Here is a 27,622-nt window from a genome sequence, read left to right as displayed (position 1 = left end):
GTCCTGGGCTGATCTCTGTCAGTAGTGACAGTGTGGCTCTGGCACTGGGCCCACTTGGGCTTTGGTGCCTGGGCTGAGGCTGCTTGCTGTGGTGAAGGCTTCACAAACACCTTGTGCCCACAGGAGACTGGCTTGGGACCACAAAGCTTGCTTTACACTGGGCTGTGGGAGAGGCTGGCGAACATAATGGTTTTTGGGTTACTATGGGTTTCCAAATCTGAAATAGCAAGCTGGTACACAATGCAAATGTCAATGCTGGGGACTGGAAATAAGAAATACTCATGCAATTTACCTAGCTTTTTATTCCACATTTAGGACTGTATGAAATTTCCACTGCTAAAATACCACACTTTTCCTGTGAAAGCACTTCCATCTATCCCCACAGTAGAACTCTTCCTGGCCTTCTAAGAAGCAGTGCATAGGGGATGGTGAAGTTGTATATCTCTGATCCAGGATCTTCCTGATAAGAAGACTTCTTAAATCTTCAAACTATTCACTCCTTCATTTCTATCTGTGACTGGAAGGAACTTCCTTTTCAAAATGCTGAGCCATACAGCAAACATGTACAGACAGCAAAATAAGTCAGCTAAAGGAAGGGGAATAATATGAGATAAGCACATTTTATTTGTATGCTCAATGATTTCAAAGCTATTTTATGACTTACACATTTTTCTACTGTATCCTGTGTTGCTTCAGCTATTCACTAGCACTCAGGAATGCATTTTACTGTCAGTATATCACTTCATGTAATACACATTTTTTTTTTTTTTTTTTTTTTCCTGTATGATTTTCACTGTTGGTGTAAATCTAGTTATAAGCATTGTGGACATATATCCCTCCCCAGACAGAACTCCTCCCTCTGACAGTCTCCAAACTACGGTTTGTTTCTAAGACTCTGAGAACTGTGCAGAATCCCGTGGTTGTTTCCAGCACCATTTCCAAAAGGCTATTTTTTTTGTTCTTCCCTCCATCAGTGCTCACATTCTTTTTACCATCCCAGGTGTTCATCTAACACAGGAGTGAGCTATTTTTTTTAGGGTTTGCTCTTGATCCCAACCTCACTGTCCCAAGGTCTACATCTGGGTGAAAGGGGAGCACTTCTGGCCAAAGAGCCGTGAGGGATGATTTAATGTAAGGTGAGTGAGTCAGCAGCAATGCCTCTCTCTGTGTTACTACAGCCAGCCTCCTTCAGAAAAGCCTGAAGAGCATGCTCAGCTGGGAGAAACATGGTGGAACTGTGACTCTGAGAGATGGGGAATGTACTAGCTCTGCTCTGCTCTCACCCTACAAGATGCAGAGCATGATTTTGTGTGTGTGTGTGTTGTTATTGCCTTGAAGGATTAAGTCCTTTTCCTCATACTGACTGCTCATTAAAGTGTGATAAATCTCCACGCTGTAAGCTCTAATCATGAAAAATGCAACATGCTAATACTGGAAGATCTCACCTAAGGATGACACTTTTCAAAGCTATCTGTTTCTCCCAAGCAAACCAGTCACACGTGGGCCCATTCCTCCTACCCACTCACAATTTTGACTTTACTCCTACATTCTGTCCCCTTTTTAAAAGGCTGGTTTCATGGCTTTATTTTTAATGATCAAATAATGTGTGGGCCTTGGTGTTTTGGGATTAGGGTTTGGCTCACCTATGTAGCTCTCAAAAAGAGGATCTCAGCTCCTGGTTCTCATAAACACTTTTAAAAATTCCACTCTACATTTCGTGTGGCACAGAGCATAGTTCAGTCATCAGCTATTTGCTCATAGCTGTGTTAAAACAAACTACATGTTAAAGATTACACAAAAAATTCTACTTTAAAAAATAATGAAATTAATAAATCTTTTATTATTATTATTATTATTTAGATTAAGAAGATTCACAACCTTCTACTTAACTCTGGGATTTCATCTTCCCTACTACTCACAGCAAACACAAAGAAGTAAAGCATCAGAGTGTTTTATTATTCCTTTAAACTAGACATATATGTCTCTCTCTCTCTTTTTTTTTTTTTTTTTTTTTTTTAACAATCATATGTCAGGTGTGATTCCCTGTGAATACAGTGTGATGATACCCTAAATATCGTAGGGCTAGAATCTGGGGTCACTGTTTGTGGGCTTTTCATTTATATCCATATTAAAATCATGCGAGACTTTCCATTGATGTCAGCTGGTTTTGATTAAGTACCTTTGTTTATAAGAAGCTAAGTGATAATGCTTTACAAATTAAAAATAAATAAATAAAATTGCCCCTTTTTTGTTATTATTTGTGCTTCTGCAGTCCCTATCAGTCTCTGTCGCTGACCAGGACTTCATGATGCTCATATGGTTTAGTGGAGGACTTGTTCGTGTTAGGTCAGAGGAGGTCTCTTCCAACCTAGATGATGCTGTGATTCTGTAATGTAGAAACCTAGGAGAAAAAGTTATGCCATAGCTATACAGAATAGAAATAACTGTTCTACTCTTGTTTGCATGTTTATAGATGGATGGATATTCTCTAAGTATTACAAGAACTACTTGCTTTAATTTTAATATTATCCCCCATTATTTTTCCAAACTTTAAAAAAGAATCAAACATTTGGTATACCTCAAACTGGCTGCAAAATATATTTGCTGCTTGAGAAGCAGCACATTTGAAAAGCAGGTGAGAGTGCAGAGTTTGCCTCTTTCAAAGCTGGTGCCAGGGACCCATAAGAGAAAAAAATATATATATTTCTAAGAATCATATCTTCTGCCAAACACCAACTGATTCTGCAATGGAAAGCAGACTCCTGAGCCCTTACGTACCCCAGCCAAGTAACACAGCTCTGCTTGGATCTAGTGGCCCATCCCTGCAGGCACAAGCACTGCACTGAAACTTACTTAAGAGGATTTACTCTCTGTAATCTTGATACTTAGGAGCCAGACAGTTCTTCCTTTATCAAAGTTAGAATTTCCAATATCCTTATTGGAACATTTCTGTTGAATTTAATACAGAATGGCCAACTATATACAGGATTTTAAAGCAGCCTGAACAATTCTATAGGTGAGGTATAATTTGCTTTTGCATTTTCTGACCTAATTAAAGGTACTAGAAGAAAGCTCTCGTGCTCCAGTAAGTTGTACCAAGTATTTCCTATATTTTGACCTATTGCTGTAAAACTAGACGGGATTGCTCTGTGAGGCTCAGTCATTTAAGTAACTTGAGTTGTTGTCTACAATCTCCTGAGCACGCAGTTCTGGAGAGATTGGGGAAAGAGGAGAAAATGTGCGTCTTATTATGAAAGAACCCACATAGGACCTCAGAAAACTTGGGTACAATTCCTAATGTAGCACAGATCAAATATGGATGTGGTGCTGGCATGGATGAGGAGGTGGCTGGGTCAAAATTCACCGTGACACATGACTCAGAACACGTGAGGCTGTGGGAGAGGGCTGTGCTCAGGATAAAAACACCACTGACAAACTAGAGCAAGAAGTGAAAAACAAAAATTTCCTTCAGTGGCATCCATGGAAAGGGGACACACGAGTTCTTCTGGAAATATGACCCCTTTTTAAATGGGAGAACAACACCTGTGAAGAATACTGATGTGCCTGTCTTATAGTCCTTCCCCCACCTTTAAGAAGGAATAACATTTATTTCCCGTTTTTATGCTCTTACCTAATCTGACTGCAAGTTCTTGGAGGCAGGTAGTTTTCTTACCACCATGGTGGTGGCTGGTAGCTCGGCCTGTTAAAATCACTCTGCCTTTTACATTATAAAACACTATTTTCAGTTGTTTAATCCTTGACAGTATTTTTATCACTTGGTCTCACATTTTCCTTTAAAAATATTTTCGTTGGGCTGAATTATCTGCTGGGATGGGGGGCAAAGAAAGGGAAGAAGAAATTCTAGGCCGAATAGTCAAATCTCTTTCTCAAAAGAAGCTGGGGAAATGACAGTAGACAAAATAATAATGCATATTTTGGCAAGGGGTCTTTATTTTGAAACCATAATGCCACCGGTTTCTGGACTTCAGACTTCTCATTTTGGCCTCTTGGCTACTGTCACCTCTGGAAATCCACTCAAATTTGATGAAGTCACAAACACTAAAAAACCTGCAGCTTGTTTTTATTAGATAAATTTCTCATCTATTCTAAGCTTGGATTTTTTCTGCAATGCCAAATCCAAACTGCTGTGCCATTTAGGTGAGGGACTGACTGCTGCATATTGCCTTTGCCTGGCTGAACAGTGCACAGAAGGACCCTGAACTAAGACGAAGGGGCTGTGGGGTTAGCAAGCTCCAGAGATCACGGCAGATGGGAAGGCCGCCACGGGGCTGCAGGGCTGCTTGGTGATGAAGGAAGCCTGGACTGGGACAGGGAGACAGACTGGGATGGACTGGCTGAGAAGGAAGGAAGAGGACTGGGAAGATGATGACTGCAGTGACAAGGCAACGAGAGGCTTGATGAAAGGGGAGTGGGACTGGGTCCACACAGAGAATAACTCTGAGGGAAGAGTTATTAGAAGAGATAACACTTGGACAGGGTATAGCTTCAGGGGACACAGGTATGTATGGCTGGAGGCAGGGTCATAAGGATAAAATCTCCTTCTGGTTCTGATGGTCACATTGACATTGTGAAGGTTCACCACCTCCCAGCTGTGAGGAAATGGCTGCGGAGTCCTTCCTGGAAAAAATGTCCTGCTTTGCCCACTGCAGAAAATGGCAATCTGCTGTCTCCATGGGGGATGCTGCTAGCTGGAGACTGATGGGGGTCTGTGTGGTGGAGTGAAGAGTCCTAAACATACTCTGACCTGGACAACACCTGTGATAGCTCCTTTGTCTTTCCTTTTTCCCATTTGAAAAGTTGAGGAGATATTACAAGCACACACAGACATGCATACACGTACTTTCTGTTCATAATCAAGCTGTATCTAACCAAACTTTTGAAAAGGGAGACTATAAATTTTTACTGCTCTGGGTGCCCTGTGGCTGGGTGCTCTGTGGCTGGGTTGTTGTCTGCATGCTCTGAACATCGCAAGATCCAGAGAAGTCAGCAGTGGCTGTCTCAAGCAGGGCACACAAACCTGTCTTAGATTAATTTCTACTTCTCCCTGCCTCTCTGGGCTTGAAGCTACCGCTCTGGGGAGCGTGCTCCATGCCCAGCCCTGGCAGCCAGGGCGGGCCCAGCCACCGAGGTCAGGTCTGGGGAAGTGTCACTTGGGCGCGTGCTGCCTCTCAGCCTCGCCAAAAGCCCTTTCAGGCTTGGGTCCTATCCCCCGGACGAGCACAACCCTACGAATAAAAAAAAGCCCTGGTCGCTTCGGACCCCCTGAACCGCGGGGATCTGCGGGCTGGCAGGGAGCCGTGGGGCTCAGGGGAGGAGCGGGGGCCGCTCCATTGGCAAACGTGCACTTAGAAGGGCTTCTTTCCGGCGCTCCGGGGAGAGGAGATCCTCCGGCGGTTCGCAATGGGGAAATAACAAAACTCCGTTTGCTTCCCGAAACATCAGCGAGAAAAGCGCTAAGCCGGCGGGGCGGACGGTTCACCTGGCGCTTTACCGCATGCGGAGCGGCAGCCCCACGGCAACCTGCAGCAGCTCCCGGCTGCCTCTGCCCCCCTGCGAGCCCTGCCCGCTCCCTGGGCAGCCCCCAGACCCCATCCCACAGCCCTCTGCCCCCGGTTTTTGCTGCCCCATCCAGCGAAGTGGGGTGCACCGGGCTTGGGGGGCCGGGGCTGCCTGCGTTTGTACGCGGTGGTGCAGAAGGAGGCGGAGGGGGAATGGGATGAGCCCCGCGGGAAGGGGAGGGGAACGAAGAGAAGGGAAGGGGGGCGATCCGGAGTCCCCCGGGAGCCTCGGGGAGGGTTAATCGGCGGGGAGCTGCGGGTCTGGGAGGAGAAAGCGGAGGCCGGGCCGGGCAGGGGGGAGGATAAGAGGGGAAGAGAAGGAGCGGCGAGGCGAGGTCGCCCAGCGCCCGGCTCCGCGGCTGCGGATCTGCCTTCCCGCGGCCCCCCGCCGGCGGCGGACAGCGGTGGGGTGGGGTGGGAGGGTCCTCCCTTCCCTTCCCTCCCCGGCTTTTCCTCCCTCTTCCCCCGCCGAGGGGGGGAGAAGGGGCTGGCGAGGAAAGGAGGCGACCCCCGGGGCTAGGCGGCGGAGGGGGGCGAGGCTGGGGAGCATCTCCGAGCGCCGCCGGACACGGAGAAGGGGCGAAACTGCCAGCGCTCCGCCGTGTACCCCAAGCCAAACTTCAAGGGGTGGGGGCTAAAAAAAGAAAAAGCAGGAAAAAAAAAAAAAGAGACTGAGAAGGGAGCAGAGCCGGAGAGCGACGTCCCCGGGAGGGTGCCCCAGCCCCTGCCGCCGCCGCTCAGGATGTGGGTGCCGCTGCTGCTGCTGCTGCCGGAGCTGCTCCCCGCCGTGCCGGCCCAGAAGCTGTCCGCCCTCACGGTAAGGCCACCCCGCCGCGGGATGCCGGCCCCGGGGCGCACCTGAGGGCGACGGGGGGCTGCTGCCCTCGGTCCTGCCCGCAGCGGGACCCCGGAGTCTCGCCTCGGGTCTCCGCAGAGCCCCCGTCCGAAGTTGGTGGCTGATGCCCGCGTTGCTGCTTTTGATTTCCCCCACCCCCCTCCCCCGGGGAATAACGCTGCAGCGAGGACCGCCTTGGGTCGAGAGATTTCTCTTTTTATTTTTGCTTCCAAAGCGGCGTGAGGCTCGGGCTATTCCGGGCTCCGCGGTGCTAAACATGGAGCTCTGCGCGGAGCTGGGCGAGCCAATTCATTAGGCTTGCTAAATAAGCCATAACCACTTCTCCAGCCAAGACCTGAGGTTTGCAGCTAATAGCTCGGTACAGCCTTCTCGCAGAGCTCGCAGTGTATGAAAAGCTATAATTAATGCAATCTGGAGAAATAAAAACATTTTCCTTAAATGTGTTTTTAAACAAGTGCTTGAGTAAACATAACGGGCAAGGAGCACCCCTTTCAGGCTGTTTTTAAGTGTTTGGGTGAGGGCTGTGCCCCTCGGAGTTTATTATGCTGAAGTTACAGGCAGTTGCAAAGTGACATAGACCCTATTTTTGTCTCGCTCTTTCAGAAAAATTATGTAAAATACTGAGCGCTCTTTTCTTTCTTTCTCTTTTCTTTGGTGGTGGTGGTGGTTAGGGACAGCTCAAGGAGAAACGGTGGTGGGGGACGGCTGAGCTGTTCATACCTGAAATTCTTCAGGAGAAGTTTTGCCTTCTCATCTAGTGTTTTTTTTTTTTTTTTTTTTTTTTTTTTTTTTTTTTTTGGAAATGATTTGTGGATTAGAAGCTGCTAATTGAAAACCTTAAAAGAATGAGTTTGCCCCATGAATTTTATAGCGTGTGACATTTGCAAGTGCAGGACAGATAAAGTCAAGTGATTTTTGATCTTTTTAAGAACTTGTTTGAAGCACCCACAGACTGTCAGGTGATGTACTATTCCAGTTAACAGGTTAGCATTTTAATTTAATTCCAAGTTCACTTTCACAAATATGTAAAAGGAATTTGCAAGAGATTACATGTTAGATACTTTCTTCAGTACATAAAAAAAAATCTGAATGTTAGCATGGAAGTTAAATAGAGATGCTAACAAAAATAATCCAAATGTGAAATAGGAGTGATTGTGACTGCTATATCATCTTAAAATGATACAAGAATCAAATGATGCCAAAGCCTTTAACAGATGCATATTAATCACTGCCGAACATAACTGGTGTTTATGAATGGTTGCCTGCCTTTCTAAAACTGAGGGAATAAAATTCTGGCCAAGAGCACTAAGGAAAACCCTTTAAAAATTAAATGGCATAAACTCTTGTGGATGTATTTGACTTCAGCTAATGCTGAGAGATGTCTGAAGCCTCTCTGTTCTCTCACCCACCCAGAATGTGTATTGTTCATTTCTGCACCTTACAACAGTATTCATGTTTATGAGCTGTGATTAGAAAAGTCAATCCTGGTGGAATCCCCACCCTCTTCTACTGAAAGGGCAATGACACTGGAGGCTTTAAGCTTTCAGTATTGTTAAACCCAAAGGTTTTTGTAGGGGTTGGCTGGATGTGTCACTGCTGGGCTGTGGTGAGCCCATGCTAGTTTTTCTGCAGTCTGTGCTCATCTTACAGAGATGGTGGCATATATGAGTACATTAGAAATCCTTCCATAAAATGGGTAATGAGCTGTCAGAGACCCGTTCTGAGAGAACAATGCATACACACTCATGCACACATACTTTTTACTTCTTCCTACAAGACTAAACTCTGAGTTCTGGTTGCATGAGGCAGGTTTATTTCTGCTATGAGTGTACTTCCCTATTTAAACAAGACAAAACCATCATCACTGTAACAGCAACAAATACCATGACACTAAATCATTCTTTACTCCTGCAGTCAATTTGCTTATAGCAAAATGTACAGACTGCACAACCCCTTCTCATGTGTACCTTTCCCAAATATTTGTGGATAATATCTGCACAATTATAACAACAAGAAAACCCACCACCACTGCCAAAAAAACTCATGCTGTGAAGCACAAAGGAAATGTATAACTATAACTTTTTTAAAATTATTATTTTTATTATTTTTTTTTAACACATCAAATGAAGGTTTTCCCTTTATTTGTGCCTGGAAGAATAACAAAGACAGACTGATGTTTTTAAAAAGATCCAGAAGCCAGAACAGAACAGTGGGGACAGAACATACCTTACTGTGGACCTGAGTTTCATGAAAACTGCCAGATGATCACAGGGGAGAGTGTGCAGGTCCCTGATGGTATCACGCTGTCAGTGGGATATGCAGCTTGCCAGGTGGTGGCAATAATAGCTTGGGCATAGGCTCCTTAACCACAGCGGTAAATCTGCCATAAGGTGAACCTTAGCAATGTTGTGATAGTAGAATTCACTATGGGCAGTGAGGGGTGCACCAGCTGTTTTTAATGTTGCTGAACAAATTTCTGGGCTGTTTTAACTTGACATCCTTGCATGCTCCAGAAGTGGAGCAAGTATTACTTTTGGACAAAACTTTCAGCAGTTTATAGAGCTGCATCCTTGTCTAATTAGGAATAATATTTTTAAATTGGATTTCTCTCAGGCAAAAAAACCACAACCACCTCTGAATATGGGATTTTCAGATGTTGAAAGCTTTGCAGTAGTCCAATAGCAAGAAATTACAGAGTTTTCACAAAACTTACAAATTCCAACAGATTTCTGATTGCTTAATGGTCAAATGTGACTGCAGGTCTGCGGGGACTGATGAGCAGATGGCTTCCTACAGCCTTGGTAATAACCATCACATCAGTATCTGACATCCAAGTAGTCAACAGCTAGCTGAAATGCACCAGGTGGTTTAGTGTCTGGTCCTCAGGTTCTCACAGCTACATCTAAAATGAGTTGTAACTTGTAACTTTTTCCTCTCTGTCCAAAATGTGGACCCAGCTAGAACATGCATGGGTCCCCATCTGTATGCCAGAGCAGAGGAGAAACATGAGGGATCAGCTGTTGCACACCTGAATCTTTATTGGGAAGCCAGGATATGCACTAGGGTCCAAGAGTTTTGAAGTTTTTTTGGGTTCACTAGCATAGACGTAGCCCAAATCTACTTTGAATTTGTAGCAATCTTGGCCTCTTGTGGTCAAAAAATACTATTTGCTAAAGTTGCTCCTGGACATTTGTCTTCTGAGTAGAAGCATGTTGCAATAATAGGGAAAGTGAGGGGAAACACAGTATTCCATTTCTGTATTACTAACTGAGCCACTGGGATGGCTGGGGGAGGAGAGCATTATTTTGTATTATATTTACTGTTATTTCAGGTAAACAAACATTGGCAACAGAACAATGGCTTTCATTTTGGGAAGGTAGGCTGAGAGCTGTCTCATAAGAAACTGAGATCTGGAGGGACTGTAGCCAATTTGGCTGCTCCTGGTTTTTCCTCCCCTTGTGTCAAATACTAATGTAAAACATTCTTACTTTCCACAAAATATCTTAAGTAACCTTGTCCTTTTACCTTGTTTATGGAAAGTCAGGTAATAATCTGCAATTCCTGTAGCACATTGTTGGAACGCTTTCACGATGCTGTGTTTTTATTCTGCTCTGCGATATGCAACCATGCTTTCTGGACATATGAAACTGGTGAGAGCAGAGCCTTATTGGCATATTATCTTAGGGGAACAGTCATATCTTGAGGTTATAGGTACTTTTGTTTTGAAACACGGTGTTTTGAGGAAAGCTCAGTCTGTTCCTAGAATAAGTAAGTTTAAGATCACGGCACTTATCGCCACACTTACTTTGGCATTGTTACGCCGTATTTTTGGAACCATCAGCCTAGCTTTTATCTCAGTTGCAGTGTTGTGTGTGTGCATGTGCTTGTACAAACAATAGGACACAAGTGTTTCTTATTTTAAAATCTTGATGACTTGTAACATACCACAAACTATTTAATTTTATGCTTTCAAAGCCTTGCTGAACCATGTGTCCTTCTGAATATAATATTCAGAATCTTAGATCTTACAAAGGAAGAAAGTTTGCTTGAAATCGCTTCTTGAAATGAACACCTCTGCCTGTTAAAAGTTCCTTTCATCAGAAGCTGAATATTTCAGGGAACAATTGTTTTCTTTTTCTCCCTTGGCACATGCTTTGTGTGTATTCAATAGCATTTAATGCCCTGGATAGCTTCCACAACACTCACCAGTATAAGATGGACCACTAAGGTAGTTCAGTAAATGGAAGCTAAACATAATCAAAGCTTTCCAAGTTAAGGACCCATTTGGATGGCGCCTGCAAACCCAAACATATGAAAAAGTTACTCTAATTGTGATTCAAAAACCAAGACCATAAATAAAACTGTAAGTGACTCCAGATCCTAATAGCATTGTTACTGGAAATGGGCATTGGTACAACGAAGGGTACATCAGCACTGAAAATAAAACACTTTCAACAATGCTTCCTAGCAATAAACTCTCTGTCAAGACACTTCTCATTAAAGAAACAAAAACAAAACCTGTGAGGATTATTATTGAAAGAGCCAGCAAAACTTTTGATCAAAAGTTAAAAGTCCTATTTCTGCATGCAGCCAATGTACACCATACCTTATTATGTGAAATACATAATGGAGATGGCAGGTTGACTGCACACCCTTAAGATTTTAAAGCTAAAACTGAAGAGTAGGAGTGATTATGGGTAGGGAAGGAAGAGCAGGACAGTGGAAACAGAGGTAAATCATGCATACTTAGGCCAGTTGTGATGTTTTCATTCTTCTGCCATTGCCCTCTGAATACCTTGAGGAATAGCCATGAGTATTCCTTGAGAGCTGGCAACCCCCAGGGTTTGGTTCATTCTGAGAAGCCTCCAAAGGTTTAGCTGCTATCCAAAACCTATCTGAACCGTGTTGGTTTGGAAATCAGGCTACAACTCTTTTCAAGATCTGGCTCACTCAGGACTTTGCTAGTGTTTCCACTTCTTCAGCCAGACCAGACTTACCACAGGCACAGCCATTTTCATGGTATTTTGGTACTTCCATTTCCTGTCGGCCCTGAGACTGGGAAGGGCAGAGGCGCCTGAAAATTAAAAAGTGAGTAAGAAAGATCTGAGATCAAAAATCTATTTTTGAACAGCAAATGCAGGTTTGAGTTTGGTTCAGGAGTGGCGTTTTTATCTGAACAAATTCCTATGATCTTGGGGAAGCTGCAGGGCTACATTTTGCAAAAGACTCAGACATTTCCAAATGTTTGTTTTCGTTAGGATCAAACCCCAAATGTTTCTAAATTTTCTGTGAAGGAAATGCTTCAGGTTGATTCATTGTTATGTTTGGAGGTAGATTTTTAGAAAGTTCACATACCAGGTTACCAGTGAAAGCCATTTGATAGTGCAAAGCTGGAATGCTTTCTTCAGAAATAATATTGGAATTGTATTTGATGGTACAAATACTGCCCTCCCCTCCTCTTCCTCTCTACTATAATCTACAATCAAATTCTGATGATGCCAGTCATTCTGATCTCAACGGCCCTGTGCACTCTCCCAGGACACGCTTCTGTTGACATTTCTGTATCAAATTCTGGGTATTAAGCTATACTCACTGCCTTCATTTTTATCTACTGTGGTAGATAAGATACTTTCCAGTGAAATTCCAGCTGGGAGCCTGAAAAGAGGAAATTCATCAGGAAAAAAATACAATTTACAGTATGCTGATATTACACTGAATAATTGGTACCAAAGGAAAAAGAAGGATAACTTAAGACACAGCATAATGTTGGCCATAAGCAATACTTGGTAATTGTCTTCAGGAAAATAATGTTGACTGAGCAGACAAGAGCTGGTATAGCGTAAATAACTGCATTTTTTTCCCTGCATTTTTTGATTTTTGTCTAGTTGCCTTATCTACACAGGTTTGAATTGAAGCCATAGTGCAGTGGTGTGGATAGGATGCAAAAATTAAAGCTTTGCTTACAGGGAGATGAAAGCTGCCCAGAAGTATATTGACTGGGATTTCAATTGGTGTGGGAACACTCGGTAGCAGGCAGTTTCTTAATATGACTGTACCAAATTATGAATGTTCTTCAAAAAAAGCAACATTAACACAGCATCATTTCTTAATGTGGACCAAGGGAAATAAGTTTATGTGGAGTTAGTCTTGCGAACTGAAGTTTTAGCTGGTCTTGGCAAAAAAAATTGCCGTGATGAGTTAGTAACTGCCCTTCAGTGAATTTTTTCCCCATTCTAATTTATTCATTTTCAGAAGTGACCAGTAAGCATTTCATCAGCTGCTGAAAATCCAGGCTAATAGAGAATACATCCTAGAATTTTTGTCAGGATGGAGAGAGAAAACATTTCCTGAAGGAGATCCAGTCCAGCTTTCTCCCTGGCTTTCTCAGTGTGTTGCTAGAAAACTCGCTCAAGAATGTTTACCTCATACCTATCCAAAACCTAGCTTTTTTTCCTTCATTTACTTCAGGTTGCCTATTCTGTCATCTTCTGAGGCACCCTGTAACACTTCGGTGTTACCTTAAATTTGTTCTGAGGATGTAATAGTATACTTTCCTGACTTTTAGGTGTTCATTTTCAAGCTGTATACAAATTAGCTGTCATACATGTGCTATAAATCTTCAACTCTCTATCCTAGAGCACCTAAAGATTACTTACATGAAAACAAAGAAAAAAAAATCAATTGCTCTGGAATGTGCTTTCTTTATTTATGCCATAGCTGCATGCTGTATTTCCCAGACTTTTGGGATACAGTTGCTACTATAAATTGTTCACATTTGGGGAAAGTTTTCTCATAGGTTTGTCACTACTCTGACCTTTGTTCGGTATTCAAATAAGATGCTGTGAGTGAATAAGCAGCATAAATCGTCAGGCGAGGTCAGTACATTTTTCAAAATGAAAGTAATGGCAAATATAAAATAATTTTAATGATAAGCAGGATGGACTCACTGTGATCCACACAGCAAGCTGTAGGGTGGAGAAAACCTGAAGATCGTGGACATGTGTGGATGTCAGGGAGGGAAGGCAATGACTCAGTTTCATTATCTTTCTCATGCTCTTATCCTGAGTAAAATGGAGCAGTAGTGGAATTTAATCTGAGTAAAAGAGTCTGCCACTGAGTCTCATTGGTGCTTTGAAGGAGTGGGAGAAGGGAGGGTGGAATTCTGGTGGATATACAAGCTATTTAATGTATTTTAACCATAATATGACCATGTGAACAGAAACACTATTAAACAAGACTAGCTCTTCCAAAGTATCTGAGAGCAGAAAGTTTGTGACCTGCCTGGGATCTAGATCATGTGACCTAGAGAATGGATTCCCAAACCTTTTTCTTTGCCAGGTGCTGCTATTTTTAATGGCAGCAGGTAGTGCCACTGGCAGGGGCATCTTTCTGTTGCTGGTACAGGTAGGGTCAGGGACCCCTTTTGGAGAATACAGAGGGGGAATATGGAGATGGCAGCATACCAGAAAGGTGGTGCTATTAAAATGAGAAAATCGCCTTTTGGTGAGCTGATAGGTGCTTGAAATGCTGGCTGCAGTGCACTTGCCTTGCTCCTGACTTTGTACAGGCATCCAAACACACTGGATTCCTGTTTTGAACCTGGAGGTGGTCCCAGCACTCTTAGAAGGAGAGTTACCATCAGAGGCAGGCAGGCTTTGTAAGGACATGAGGAATATGGCTTCCACAGTGGCTCTGGCTCAGTTGTCCAAGTTAGTGCATTTGTCCTCATGGCCATCTACTTAGGTGAAGAATTACTCAAAGTATTTAATCACAGTGTTTTTTTTTTTTTTTTTTTTTTTTTTTTTTTTTTATTTCTCATTCCCTTTACCATCCACAGTAATGGATAAGTGAAGGCTCTGCAAAGTTGTATTTGTCAAATACTGCTGTTACTGTGTGCCACTTTTTTATACCAGTTGTACTCTGTAGCACAGTTCAAGGCCAGAGAGTAGCTATCCTGTGGAGTAATGTTCCTGTTAGAGTGAAAAAGCACTGTGACATATGTTGCTTTTTAAAGTCATGATTTCTATCAGATAAATGAAATAAATAAGTGAAACCAAGTATAGTACCTTGTAGCAGAAGATAGCATGTTCTAAAGGTACCCTTTTCCCCACAAGAGGGAATGAAAAAGGTATGAAAAAGACCACCATCAAAGAAACTACAGAAGACTCTGCTTGAACTTATGTTTGTTTGTTTAGTAAATTGTCTCAGGTCTGTTGAATGGATGGATTTTTAGAAGCAGACATCAAAGACTTAAGGAACTTAAGATAAAAATCAGAAGGTGGTTCTATACACATCTTTCTCATGTCTGCTCCATTGCAGATACAGCCCAGTGGCATCCCTTTTGCAGTATGGTCAGGGGCAGGGAGCTCACCTGTCTTCTGTGACACTTTCGGGATCCACCACAGGAGGGAGTGAAAGAGCAGCACGGCTTGCTCTGTCACTTCTGGGAAGGGCTGACTGGAGTAGGAACCTCTATTTCTCCACCCAGCTGCCTAAGTTAGGAAGGGGGGATAAAATATGGAGAACTTCATTTTTGCAGCACTTCTTTCTCTGCTGTCCATCAGGCAGGCCATCAAATGACAAAAGCTTCAACAAAAAACATTAGAATTCAGGTCTTGGTGGCTTGCCTCCCCTTGCCATTAATGACTCATTAGCATTGGTGGGAGCTTGAAGTAGGCTGGTGTGAACAAGTGGGGAAACATGCCTATATGCTGCCCTTTACTGTGGGGCTCCAGGAGGATTTCAGCCTGTGGAAAGCATGTCCTGTTCATTTCATTACATGTATCCATATGATTTCTTCTTGCAGCATTTAGTTACAGGAATTCTGGTGAGCAAGATAAAATAAAGTGGACAACTTATTTTCCACACTGTATTTAATAGGATTATGTTTCAGAGTGCATGCTCCTGGGAAGGCAGTTTTCAGGCATGTCAAATTTTTGATGGATTTCAGCCTGAGTGGATTCAGTTGCAAATCTGAACTTTGTACAGGAGGTTTTATCTTTCCATCATGTTTCCTCCTTGAAAGGCGTCATAAATTACATTTCTGAGAGAAAGGGAATGAATTTTTGAAAGGAGTGTTCATTTGGTAAATTGCTCTTCTGTTTAAGTTTCTCCTTTCCAGGTGCTGAATGACTCCCAAAGCAAAAGTTCTGTCACTGCCTGGTGATGGACTTTCATTAGTTTACAATAAAATTACAAGGCAATATCCATGCACAGATAATTGATTTCTTTATGAAGGGAAGAGGGAAAAAAGCAGAGAACTCAAATGTCTATTTGTGTGCACTTAGTGCAGTCATTTTCTACAGTGGGAAATGAGTATGCGGTGCTGCAATTCCGAAATGTTAGTGGTTTACATTCACTAGACACAAAATCAGGAGAGATACAAGGTAATGAGAGAGCCAGATCAGAGTATTTCCTACTAGATGGGAAAACCAGATCTGACACCAAGATGAAATGACACGAACGCCACTGGCAGAGATTGCTTTATGCATCCAGGTTGCTGGTGAGAAACACATAGCAGACACAGCAGTGCTGGTTTGTTAGAATAAATAGTGAGAAAACTGCAGTCACAATACATGTAACATTGGGGTAAATCCAAAGGAAAAGCTAGCAGAGATCCTGCAGATAGGAGCAAGCTCAGAAGAGCACAAAGCTGACATCTTTGTGACCTGTTGTTTTGACTGTGCTGTCTCTGTCCTGTGGAGATTTTGGTCCAACCTTCTCCTTCCCCATACCCTCGACATTTCTTCCTTAGTACATCTTCTTCCCCAGTGTAAGCATGCCTTGTCTAGTTATAGACCTTAAGCTCTGTGGGTTTGTAACATGTTTCAGGAAGAAAAGCCTCATTCTTGGCTGGCCCACTTGGTCTACCATTATTATAACAAATAAATCTTGAATGATACCTGCTTACAGACAAGATTGAACACAAGTAATGGAGGGTATAAAAACAGAGGAGTTAATCAGGCAGAGGTGGCCACAGTCCAATTCTTTACATCCTTTGGGTAGTATGCAGACTGACTACTTTCCTGTTTTTTATTTTGAACTGCATCTAACTTTGGAAAGAACTGGAGCAATAATTCACCACTGAGGAAACACATGACCAAAGGGTCTATTCCCTAGTCTTGTCATGCTGCTGGCCAAAGGGGATCTGCATAGTGCAACGGGCCAAGTGTCATCTGCGTGGTATTTCCTGACTTGTGAGAGCTTAGTGTTTCAACCTTATCACAGCCCTAAAGCTGGGGTTCTCAAGCTGTGGTATGCATTTCCTTTCATGGTGCAAAACTTTCTCAACTAATGGAAAGAAAGGCCCAAAACCATACAGCCTGGTCTGTCCACAAAGAATAAAGGGAGTGCCTGGATGCCCCTTCCTACTTATACATGTAGCTCAGCACGGTGCTGGGAGCTCCACTGACCTGTCCCTACCTATTATTAAGAGAGAAAAGAAGATGGGGCTGGTGCAAGACACTTCCATTCTGTGGAGGCAAACCAGAGAGCTGAGAGCTGCTCTTGCTGCCACCCCAGCAGTGTTCTCATCTTGTACAGTAGTAGCATCAAGAATACTCTGAGAAATCTGGCCCAAAGGCTGTCTTGACAACCTCAAGGAGGTGTCAAGTGTTATCAAGGAGCACTGATATTCTTCCTGCAAGGTGCTTGGGGCTTCAAAATGTTATCCATCCACTGCAATAAATTCCCTAGATAGCCATCTCATATCTTAAGACTTTCCATCTCAGTTATATATGTGTATGGAGAGGTGGTCTTTATATATTCCCCTGAAAAGCTTTTCTTCCTTTTGCTTTCCAAGGGTTATTGGAAAACCCCAATAAGGACCTAAAGTTCTATAGGGGTAAATAACCAAAATTTCATTTTTCCCACAGAAGTTTATTCAATTTGATCTGAGCAGCTTGAGCTGAAACTTTTTGTTTGTTTCTTTGTTTTGGTCTAAGAAAGGGGAGGGTGCACAGGAGTCTTGTGTTAGCTTTCATTTGACATGATTTCTAAACTTGTTAGGTTTTCACCTTTCTGGAGATGTTGCAGGTCACCTGTATTTGGTAGTTGATAAGTTTGTGGAGTTATTTGAAAACTGAAAAGAAGTACATCTTCCTTCAATCTCCTATGAGGTCCACTTCAGGAATTGCCACAGGCAATCACTGGTTTTATGCTAGTAGCTTCCTTGACTATCACCCTAAACTATGAGAGAACAGAGGGAGCTTTTACTGCTTGAATTGCTAATTAGTACATGACCAATAAAAAAGTTGCACAGTTTTTCTCCTTGACATCAAAGTAAATCATTTATTTAAAATTCCTGTCCTGAACCTTCTCCTCACACCTGGGGCTGAGGAAACTCCAAGGTGAGATGCATTTTACAACTATGACATGGAAATCGCACACATTTAATACAAGTGAGGAGCAACCAAAAGTGTTCATTGAAATTAGGTGGTTACAAATAAGACTAATCGCATGTAAAAACTCAGTTCCAGCTGACAGCAATTAAGCCAGTGTCAGAGATGGAATGAAATTCCCTCAAGGGATTTCTGTATAAATGACACAGTTAAGCATTAGAAAGAGTGTGTATGATGGATGGAAAAGCTTGAGAGAAATGACAAGTCTATCAAAGCTGAAAGGGGTCACAGTTCATATTCTACAGCTATTTTGTGGTATGCAGGATGTCTCTCAGGAAGAGCCCTGCAGCTATCCACTGTCAGCAACAGCAAAGCAGGTGTGCATGTGTGTCTGAGAGAGGCAGAAATAGCTGCTTTCTATTTTCTATGCCTGATATTTCTTGTTTGAATATACATCAACACTTTTTAAAACTTTGCTTTTTTTAAAACAAAAACAAACAAAAAAACAAACAAAAAAACAAACAAAAAAAAACACTTCTGCTTTTGCTAGGACACCACAGCTTAGGGGAGTGCCATTTAGATGTTAACAAAGTATTATTGCAACTGATTACTTAATTTCATATCAGTTCATTGTGACTGTAAAACAGCCTGAGGGCTGCATGTGTCATACACACACGTTCTGAGTCCTGCCCTTTTACCAAGCATTGTTTAAAAAAGCTTTGGGATGTGTGCCAGGTGTCTGCAAAACAGTTCAAACTGTGTAGAAGTGTGTGGATGAGGGGAAATGAGACAGTTTGCCCTGGTATGCTGTTCTGAGAGATCAGAGATGATTCTGCTTCATCATGCTACGGTCCTTCCCAGTTAAGAGGGGGCCACAATTGCAGCTTCTGTCGTGTCCCTCTGGAATTTCAATTTGCTCTTGTACACCCTCATGTGACTTGAAAAGAGACAGGCACTCCAAAGAAGTTAGGAGCTCTCTGATTGTGACATGGATAGAGGAGCTGCAGGTGCAGCTGTACATGAGTGCCAGAGGGTTTGTATGATGGCAATTCAAATATTCCAAAATCTTTACAGTGGACATGACCAAACTTCTCCATTAGATCTTCCAGAGTCCAGTGGGAATTTGGGCAAAGTTGGACTTGTACTAATCCTCTTGACTCTGAGAACAAGAGAAAATTTCTTTGCTCCCCTGAAAGGAATGAGAGAGAATAAACTTGACTCTGGACCTCCCATACAAGGGCAGAAATGTCCAGAGGAAATTGGAGATGGTTGCAATAGCTGACACTGATACTGTCAATGAGCATGTTTGTGTGTGAAGCCTCAGAGGTGCGATAAAATCTCTGTCAGTACTTGTCTGGGTGGTGGGGCTGTTCATGCCCACATCCCTTGAGTAAAACAGGAACATGTTATCAGCCTTTGTGCATATAGGTAGAAGGTGATCAGCAGAAAGATACCACTGGACATGTACTGTGAAGAGGAGTGGAACAAAATCACCTCTCCCTGCACTCTGCTGCTGGTATCCAGCTACTTGTATTTAGTCTCTCGAGTCAGTTTTGTTTTAGTATCCATGTTTTTTACATATTGTTGGCAAATGCATGTGACTGTATAACTTAAAGGTCCACTGAAGCAATAGGAAAACACATTTGTGAAATGAAACTTGTTAAAATACTCTCACTCCACAAGGCAAATATAGTTCAATTTTTTGATGAGTTGGGGCTAAATCCCGCATCTGACAGAACCATTATTACAGGACTGTTGGTCAAGTGTTTTGGGTGAAAACCATGGTTTGATCTTGGCAGCATGGGAATAATTTTTTTGGAAACAACCATTCTTAAATTTTAGTATGACATGCTGTATCCATGCTCCAAAAACTGTTCTGAGGGACAAAGATTGGAAATACCTGAAGGAGGTGCTGGCAGCAGTTTAAGTGAAATAAGAACAGGTGAGCAGAACCTGGAAGAGGCAGTACTCAGGGGCAACAGAATGGGAAGCTGTACTCACGCCAGAAGTGTAAAAACTCAGATCTTGCTTTCTTTTAATTATTTTTATTTTTTTTTATTTTTTAATAAATAAGGAGGAAAAAAAAAGAGCTATGCTTGTTCCTGAATAAAATGGGATATAAATAAAATTGAGACATATTTACAAAGTTCTTTTCTTACAAGCAGATTATAAGACAATCTCTAGTCATTTCATATTACATCAGTCACATGCATTATGTAACAGGACACAGAGTAATGATAGGACAAGCAGGAATGGTTTTAAATTAAAAGAGCAGGTAGATTTAGATTAGATATTAGAAAGAAATTATTTACTATGAGGGTGGTGAGGCACTGGCACAGGTTGCCCAGAGAAGCTGTGGATGCCCCATCCCTGGAAGTGTTCAAGGCCAGGCTGGATGGGGCTTTGCACAACCTGATCCACTGGAAGCTGTCCCTGCCCATGGCAGGGGGATTGGAATTAGATGATTTTTAAAGTCCCTTCCAATCCAAACCATTCTATGATTTTTTGCACTAGAAACTCCATAAAACCAGAGCTAAGGCCATGTATGTGTGTTGTTCATCAACACAATCATTAAAAAAAGTTCAGGGAACTTGGAGCGCTGAGATACCTACTATTCATTCTGACTACATTATATAGGCAAGTAGATTCAGGTTGCATTCGTTTCACAATACACTGTGTTTCCAAAGCTGACACCTTTCCATCAGCCCCATGTTCTGCTGTCCCATGGCCTGGAATCCTGCCTGAGCTTGATTAAGGCACATAGGTGAGGCTCCCCTCAGTCAAGGTACTTACCTGTTGCTGCCTTAGCTGAGAATCTGCATTGTTGTCCAGAAGCATTTGAGCATTGTGTTAAAACTTCTGCAGATTGTATCTGTCAGCATGCATGACAGTTTGTAATTTCAACAGCCAGCCTCTGTCTTAGTAACTGTATGATGCATGAAACTAGTTAATACTGTTATTTCAGTTAATGTGGCCAGTACTCCCCCATGTCCATTAACGTGAAGCTGTGAATGGTGCTATAAAATGAAAGGCTGGTCTTTCAGCATACGGGTCACTCGCATTGTTGTTGCAGCACATTGATCAGGGTTTTAAGCTTTCTCAAGCTCGGAGATCTCTTCTGCTCACTGTTTTGCTTTCTCAAACAGCTGTTGACTGTACGCTGTCTCTCAGATAGACTTTTTTCTTCATCACACTTCTCATGTCAAAGGTGAACACCATTGCACTATTGCTATTTCATTTTCCAAATTGCATTAGGATCTGTGCCATGGGAATCCATTTAACTGTTATGGTGTTGTTCAAATACACTGTAACTTGAATCAAACAGTTGGCAGATTTAGCCTGATGGGCTGTGAATCCAGATGTTATCCTTCTCCTGCTTATCACCCAATAAAATACATATCCAGTACTTTGTTACCCTAGGGATAATTTATCAGCAGCACTCAGATTCATTATGGACCATTCCCTTGCCCTGAGGAGGGTTGTGGATCTTTCCAGTGGAGAAGTGCAGTTCGACAATATGCAGTAAGTCATTTGGGAATTTCTCTGGGGACCCTTTCACCTAGGAAGTTAGGGTTTGGAAGCTATTTCTAAAGCTCTAGAAATATCCAAACTGGTGACAGTGTGTGTTCTTACAGAGTGTCTCAGAACTGGGAGGGGACAGGTTTGGTTCTAAAAAAATGGGCAAATATTTCTGCTTTATTCCCCATTGATTGGTCAGGTGCATTTCTGACAAATCACTGGTGCATTTCTGGTTGATGGCTGAGTCTAAGAAAAAGCTCACGTGAGGTACAGTAAGAGTTGACCAGTTATTCCTGTTCATTTACCTCTGCAAAGCATCATTCTTAAGGAGCCAGTGGAAACTGAGTTCACGAGAAGAATGATTCCCTCACATACTGAAAGAGCATTTGTCAAAGGCCAAAAATATATTGGCTATAAGAGGGGCTAAGAAAACAGGGAGAAAATAGTCACATATATTCAAAACTAGGTGCATATATATTCTAAGGATCAAAAAAGCAAAGCACGAGAGAAGAATGTTTTAATAAATATCATGTACAAGATAGCCATCTAGCTCCAGGCAGTCTGGAGAAAATGCTCCCTTCTTGCCCAAGTCATGTATATGCATGTACTGTCTCATTTGTTTTTTGTTTTTTAACTGGTTTCCTTCTTTTATGGATAGATGGCTTTTTACTATCTGAGATTTAAAAATAATTGTTATCAATAATAAAACAAATGAAACCTCTGCTAGCCAATCTGATAAACTGAACGGCTAAATGTTTTCATTCATGATAAGAATTGTGTAAGCAAACCTACAAGTGATTAAAAACTACATTGACATAAAAAGGGAAGGAACAGAGAAATTTGGGCATTTTTTTATACTTTTTTTTTTTTTTTTTAAAAGGCAATTTGCCTGTGAAACACTGCATTTTTAAAGAGAACAGTTCTTAAACAGCTCCTCTGTTTGAAAGTTTTCTATAAACTTAGTGGATTTTATTGAAATAATGGGTTTATAGCATTCTTAAAGAGACGGAGAAGCACTCATTATATTGTACTCTAGAAATGTATAGTAATGCAAAGAAGTTTTGTTTCCTAAAAGAGCTGGCAGAAGATAAAAGTGCAGGAAAACTAGCAAGTAGAAGGGGGTTTTAATCAGAAAAAAACTTCAGGCGGCTGTAGTATTTTGTGCGTAGTGTAACATGGAGAGGTTACAGGTTACTCTAGTTATGTGTATGGTTTTGAGGTGTTTCAGTAACCATAGCTAAACTGGAGCTAATAGGGTTTTAAAAGTTTCATGACCTGGTTCTGTGAACCTCTTCTAACCTGAATGGTATACTGCAAAATCTGAAAAATAATCAGCTTCTCTGATGTAGCTCGTTGTTAGCTGCCATAACATCTTATTTCAGTCCTGAAAATGATACAGTCTTACTCAGTTTTTCCTATTTTTGCAATTACCGTTTCTTCTTTTGAGAGTCCCTCTACCATTTTTTAATATGAGAATAAGCACTTCTGATAAAGAGTTTGGTGTATGTCAAGATACAGTTCATTTTAAAACCAGTATGTCAAGTCCTCTCTTCATCAGTCTGTAGCCTCTAATACAAACTTGAAATGTCATCCTATAATGATCATCAAGACAATATCTTATAGACTAAAATCATGTTCACTTTTTTTTTTTTTTTTTTTTTTTTTTTTTTTTAAGTGTTCCATACTTTGCATGGCATATAAGATCATCTGTAAGTGTTTAAAGATGTGATTTTGGAGATGTCTCCAAAAATCCATTCTCCATACATGCCTTTGAAAAATCCCAAGCTATTGCAGTTATGTATTTTTTTTAAAGCTATGTTTGGTGTTATATAGTAAACTAGTTTCCAGGTTGCTTGTTTAATTGGTAAAACAACAATAGCTGCTTTAGAATTTATATCACTTGTACCATCTTAGTGTCACAGTAACCTTACCAATATCAAAATCGTCAGTGTCAAAATAATCCAATCTTACAACTGTCTTCTCTAATTACCCTAATTACACAATGTCAAAACATCCCTATAACCCAGTCTAAATATGTTTGAGTCCAACAAATTAACACATGTAAGGCTTTTTTTTTTCCTTCATATTATCCAATTAAAAATGATTTCCCCTTCCTCAGTCCAAAGCAAATCATTACACATCTCTCTCAGGGGACCAATTCCTTTCTACTTGCACCAGCACAGCTGCCAAAAACCTCTTAATATGGTAAAAAGATGTGATTTTAAAGGCAAGCAGTCTACATTAAAGCGTCAGACCCTGTAAAAGAACCAGCAGACAGGAGCAGTGGGGGCTTCCCATGGACAGCCAGGGCCTGTCCCACTGCCCTGGCCGGGAGCAGGGCAGCTGAGGGTAGCAGAAGAGCTACAGCCCCAGGCATCAGGTACTTCCTTGGGGATGGGCTGATGTCAAACTGGGAAGTCAGCTGAGCCCAAGCCACCAAAATTTCATAAGCTCTTAAGACCCTTTCACAAAGATCCAACATGGCGTTTAGGTGTTAAAATCCAGGAGTCACCCTAAAAAATAGGTGTGTAATCCATGAACTAGTGCTTCCAGTGAAAAATCCCAGCAACCAGATTTTTGACCAACCCAGAAACCAACTTAGGACAAACAGAAGCCAAGCTGTTTTTTGTAGTTTTACAGGATAGAAACTGTTGGTCAATGGCAGTGTAAGGACCCTCAATAAAGCACCTCACCATTCTAGTTGGTGTTGTATAGCATTGTACATTTCACATTTGATAGCTTTAAATTACTATGAAATATACAGACAATTGCTAAAATAAACCTCTGATTTGGTAATCATTATGCTGAAGTTGGGTTGTTATTCATGAGTGAAAACTTTCCACTTGGAGGAGAATCACAAAGAAGATAGCAGGATAACAAACCTAAGGATCTCAGTATTCCCTGGGTCATGAAAACAAAGACCAGACTTATGGGAAAACCCGGGGAAATGAATCCCTACAATGCGAGTGTATGAGGCTTTAAAAAATGCAGACATCTGCACAGAGGACTGTCTTGGACAGACCATGGAAACAATGTGTGTCCAGTGGTCTTACAGCTAATCAAACAGTATGTCTGGAGAGAGAGAGTCATTTTAGGTTCCCACATCATATTGACTATTTTTGCAAGACAACAATTACTCAATTACTAGACTGTTGAGCACTCAACAAAAGTCCAGAAAAAAAAAAAAATAATAATAAAAAATCCTCATATGCTGAAAGATAAGTGCAAATGTAAAAATACCATTTTTTTCTAAAGCAATAAATAAAAAATGGGCAATTATTTCTTTTTTTCTTGCTTTGGTGGTGAAGTGTCTATTAGAGTTTTCTTGTTGTCTCAGAAAAGTTGATGCTTTTTTACTATATCTGATATGATAGCCAGCATACAGACACAGTTCCCCCATCCACAATTTCCTCTGGTGTAAACTGGAGCAAGTTACAACAGGAAATGAATAAATTACTTTCCACATTGCGTTGTGTGCTTTCTACACCATATAAACTAAGTGCAAGCATGTGAACTTCAAGCTTATGAAAGCATGGATGGGTTGCCAGAGCTGGAAGCTGCAGAGGGGTTGTGTCCTTGTCTGTTTGTGTGCATGCCTGTGTACATGTATAAAGGTGAAGGAAGCAGGATGGGTGCTTTGTGAGTGTTTCTGTGGTGCAGAGCTGAGTATTGTGCAAACACTCCTGGCTTGTAGGAGACCACATAGTTCAGCATGACTGTGTTATCATGGTGCAGTGCCTACTACTCTGGCTTTCAGAGCTGTGCAATACTGAGTAATCATACCCACCTACATCATCTCTACTGTGGGAGTACAGTTCTCCATGGGGCAGTGCAGAGATGCCATAGGTTACTGTGCTTATAATCATCAGATATACTTAATGTTTTCAAATTTCAGAAGACAACTAAACAGAATAAGCAAGTTGCAGCTATCTAACGGACATATGACCTGCCTTCAGATGTTCAGGCTAGAAGGGCCTTAATGAGATCAGTTTCTATTAGCTTGAAAGGTCTGGTCAGAAATAGCTTTGGGACCACAAGAACTTATCTCGTGTTGACTGAAGTTCAAATTTCATGCCTTGTAGCTGCAGTTATGAAACAAAATGTTGCTTGCCAGCATCAACTTTTCTGAGACAACAAGAAAACTCTAATAGACACTTCACCACCAAAGCAAGAAAAAAAGAAATAATTGCCCATTTTTTATTTATTGCTTTAGAAAAAAATGGTATTTTTACATTTGCACTTATCTTTCAGCATATGAGGATTTTTTATTTATTTATTTATTTATTTTTTCTGGACTTTAGGAGAAAGGTTAGCACCGAAAGCATTTGTAAAGTAATTTGTATTAATATCATATCTCACCATAAGGGTAGATGCTAAATTAGACAGATTTGCAAAATTTCCATTCATAGGTCATATTTTAATCATCTTGAATGAACTTAAAATCAACATAAAATGATGGGAAGAAATCTCACAATTGTCTTGGAAATTTTCCTTGCTAGCTAGCATTTTTTGGGGGGCATAAAATACTTTGATTTGATTGACTTACATTTTTGATTTGTTTTTGATTTGATAGACTTCCTTTGATGTAATCTTCTGGGGTAGGCATTAGCTCATGAAATGATTTAAGGCTTCATACAGGAGCTGCTTGGTAAGAATATACATGGAGACAAAAGCACATCAGTAAGTCATATCTGCCTTTACAATAAATGCATTAATCCTGAGTGATCCATCCAGTTTTTCACTGAGATTGTCTTTAAGTTGTGTAAATTTTGACATCTAATTTCAACAACCTTGTTTTTTACCAAAACTTATTTAGATCTACACCTTTTTGTCAACATATGTTTTTGAGTAGCATGTTGAATGGAGTGATGATATGGATTTAATAGCAGAAGAAAGAAATAAAAGTATCCCCATTCACACCAGATTCATCTGATGAAGAACTGTTGCAGCTGTGCAACTAGCTAGCCCTCCCCTGGCCTCTGTATAGCAGGTGGTGCCTGGGGTGGGGAGGTCTGATATACTAGCCTGGGATGGGCCTAGGAGAGATGATGGTAGAGGTATCGTGTAGGGATGAGGCTAATTTCTTTGTGCTTGTTTCCCTAAATATGGTGTAGAGTCCTAATTCTTAGATGCATTTTACAGTGTGGCTAATGATAGAGGCTGGTTAGGTTGCTAGCTCGTGAAGTGAGAAACACCTCACTGTGTGACTCTTTCTTGCCATCCAGTTACCTTCTTTACTTTCTGAAGATCTGTTGAAAGTCACTTGTGTTGCTGGTGGTACCCTTAAACCTCAGTTTTAGGCTGTGCAGAAACTTTGGTGCTGCTAATACAAAAATCTGTATCTGCTTCCTGGCCTGCACTGCACAGGTATATTCTTGCTCTAGTTGTTTGTTTGCCATGAGTGAGCTTCATGTCTATTTTATTTTGTCTTTCTGTAAAACCAAGAAAACATATCTCTTGGGAAAGCTATGAGGCTTGCTTTCCTAGGCCTTTTTGTCTTTATTCACACTAGGAAAAGAGCATGTCTTCCTTCTCTTCGCAAGGGCTGGAAGCAGTCTGGATACTGCAGCAATCAACAGTAGTCTCCTGCTCCTCTTGTACCTTGTATGCCTTCTGTAGGTGTTGCCTTTACTCTGTTGTACAGCGCTAGCAAGCTGTTATTCAGGAAACAATTTTAACCTTATCTCAAGGTGTCAACAGGGAGGGGGTTCTGAGGGTCACAAAAAGTAGAATGCTTCTATCCCTCAGGAGCCTTGAAAATATAGGCTGATATCTTGGCTGTCTAATTCAACTTTTCCTTCTGGTGATGCTATCCAGTGTCTTTCTAGCTCTCTATTGTGCACCTCTCTAAATGCACCTCTCAAGCTGTTTTGGCCTAGAGGCAGTAGAAGCCCATGACTATCTGGCAGGAATGACTAAATTTTTCCATAGTACTCCTCTGTTGGGGGAAAGGATGAGATGAAGAGGATTTGTTAGGCTGGTAATAGTGTCACTTAAGTTGAATGGCAACCAGGAAAATATGACAGTGAGTTAAAAAAGGTCATGGAGCAGGACATCAGGATGAACTTGGTGCCAGCTTGCATGCTATATTCTAATTTTGATGCTCAAAGCTTTGTGTATGCGCTCAGAAGAGGGAATGTTCCCATACTAGTGCTGTGTGGGATTTGTTCCACAACTTTGTGGTTGGAGGACTAAATCTCACCCTCCTTTCTGGGGATGGTGGGGAGGGGAGTATGTGAAGAATGTTGAAGAGATGCTCCCTAAAGCAATGTAACAGAAACAATGAAAAAGGAAGAGTTACTGTTCAGGTCATTATATCTTCTGTGTAT

At 41.6% G+C, this 27,622-nt stretch overlaps 1 protein-coding gene across 7 annotated transcripts in view; it reads left to right on the top strand.

The window, feature by feature from the left end:
- The first annotated feature begins 5,878 nt into the window (after nucleotides 1–5,878).
- Nucleotides 5,879–27,622, top strand: part of SMOC2 (SPARC related modular calcium binding 2) — a 146,629-nt gene continuing 124,885 nt past the window's right edge. For 2 of the 7 annotated variants that reach the window (XM_035322218.1, XM_035322217.1), the window contains exon 1: nucleotides 5,879–6,396. In XM_035322218.1, coding sequence (XP_035178109.1) covers nucleotides 6,322–6,396 — 75 coding nt within the window. In that variant the 5' untranslated portion in view covers nucleotides 5,879–6,321. The remainder of the gene's footprint in view (nucleotides 6,397–27,622) is intronic. The other 5 variants (XM_035322221.1, XM_035322215.1, XM_035322220.1 and 2 more) reach the window with 3 other exon arrangements.

Source organism: Oxyura jamaicensis, chromosome 3, assembly GCF_011077185.1.
Source record: "Oxyura jamaicensis isolate SHBP4307 breed ruddy duck chromosome 3, BPBGC_Ojam_1.0, whole genome shotgun sequence".
NCBI classification, from domain to species: domain Eukaryota; kingdom Metazoa; phylum Chordata; class Aves; order Anseriformes; family Anatidae; genus Oxyura; species Oxyura jamaicensis.
The sequence above is the reverse complement of the archived record's forward strand: the minus strand, read 5'-3'. Positions and strand labels throughout refer to the sequence as shown.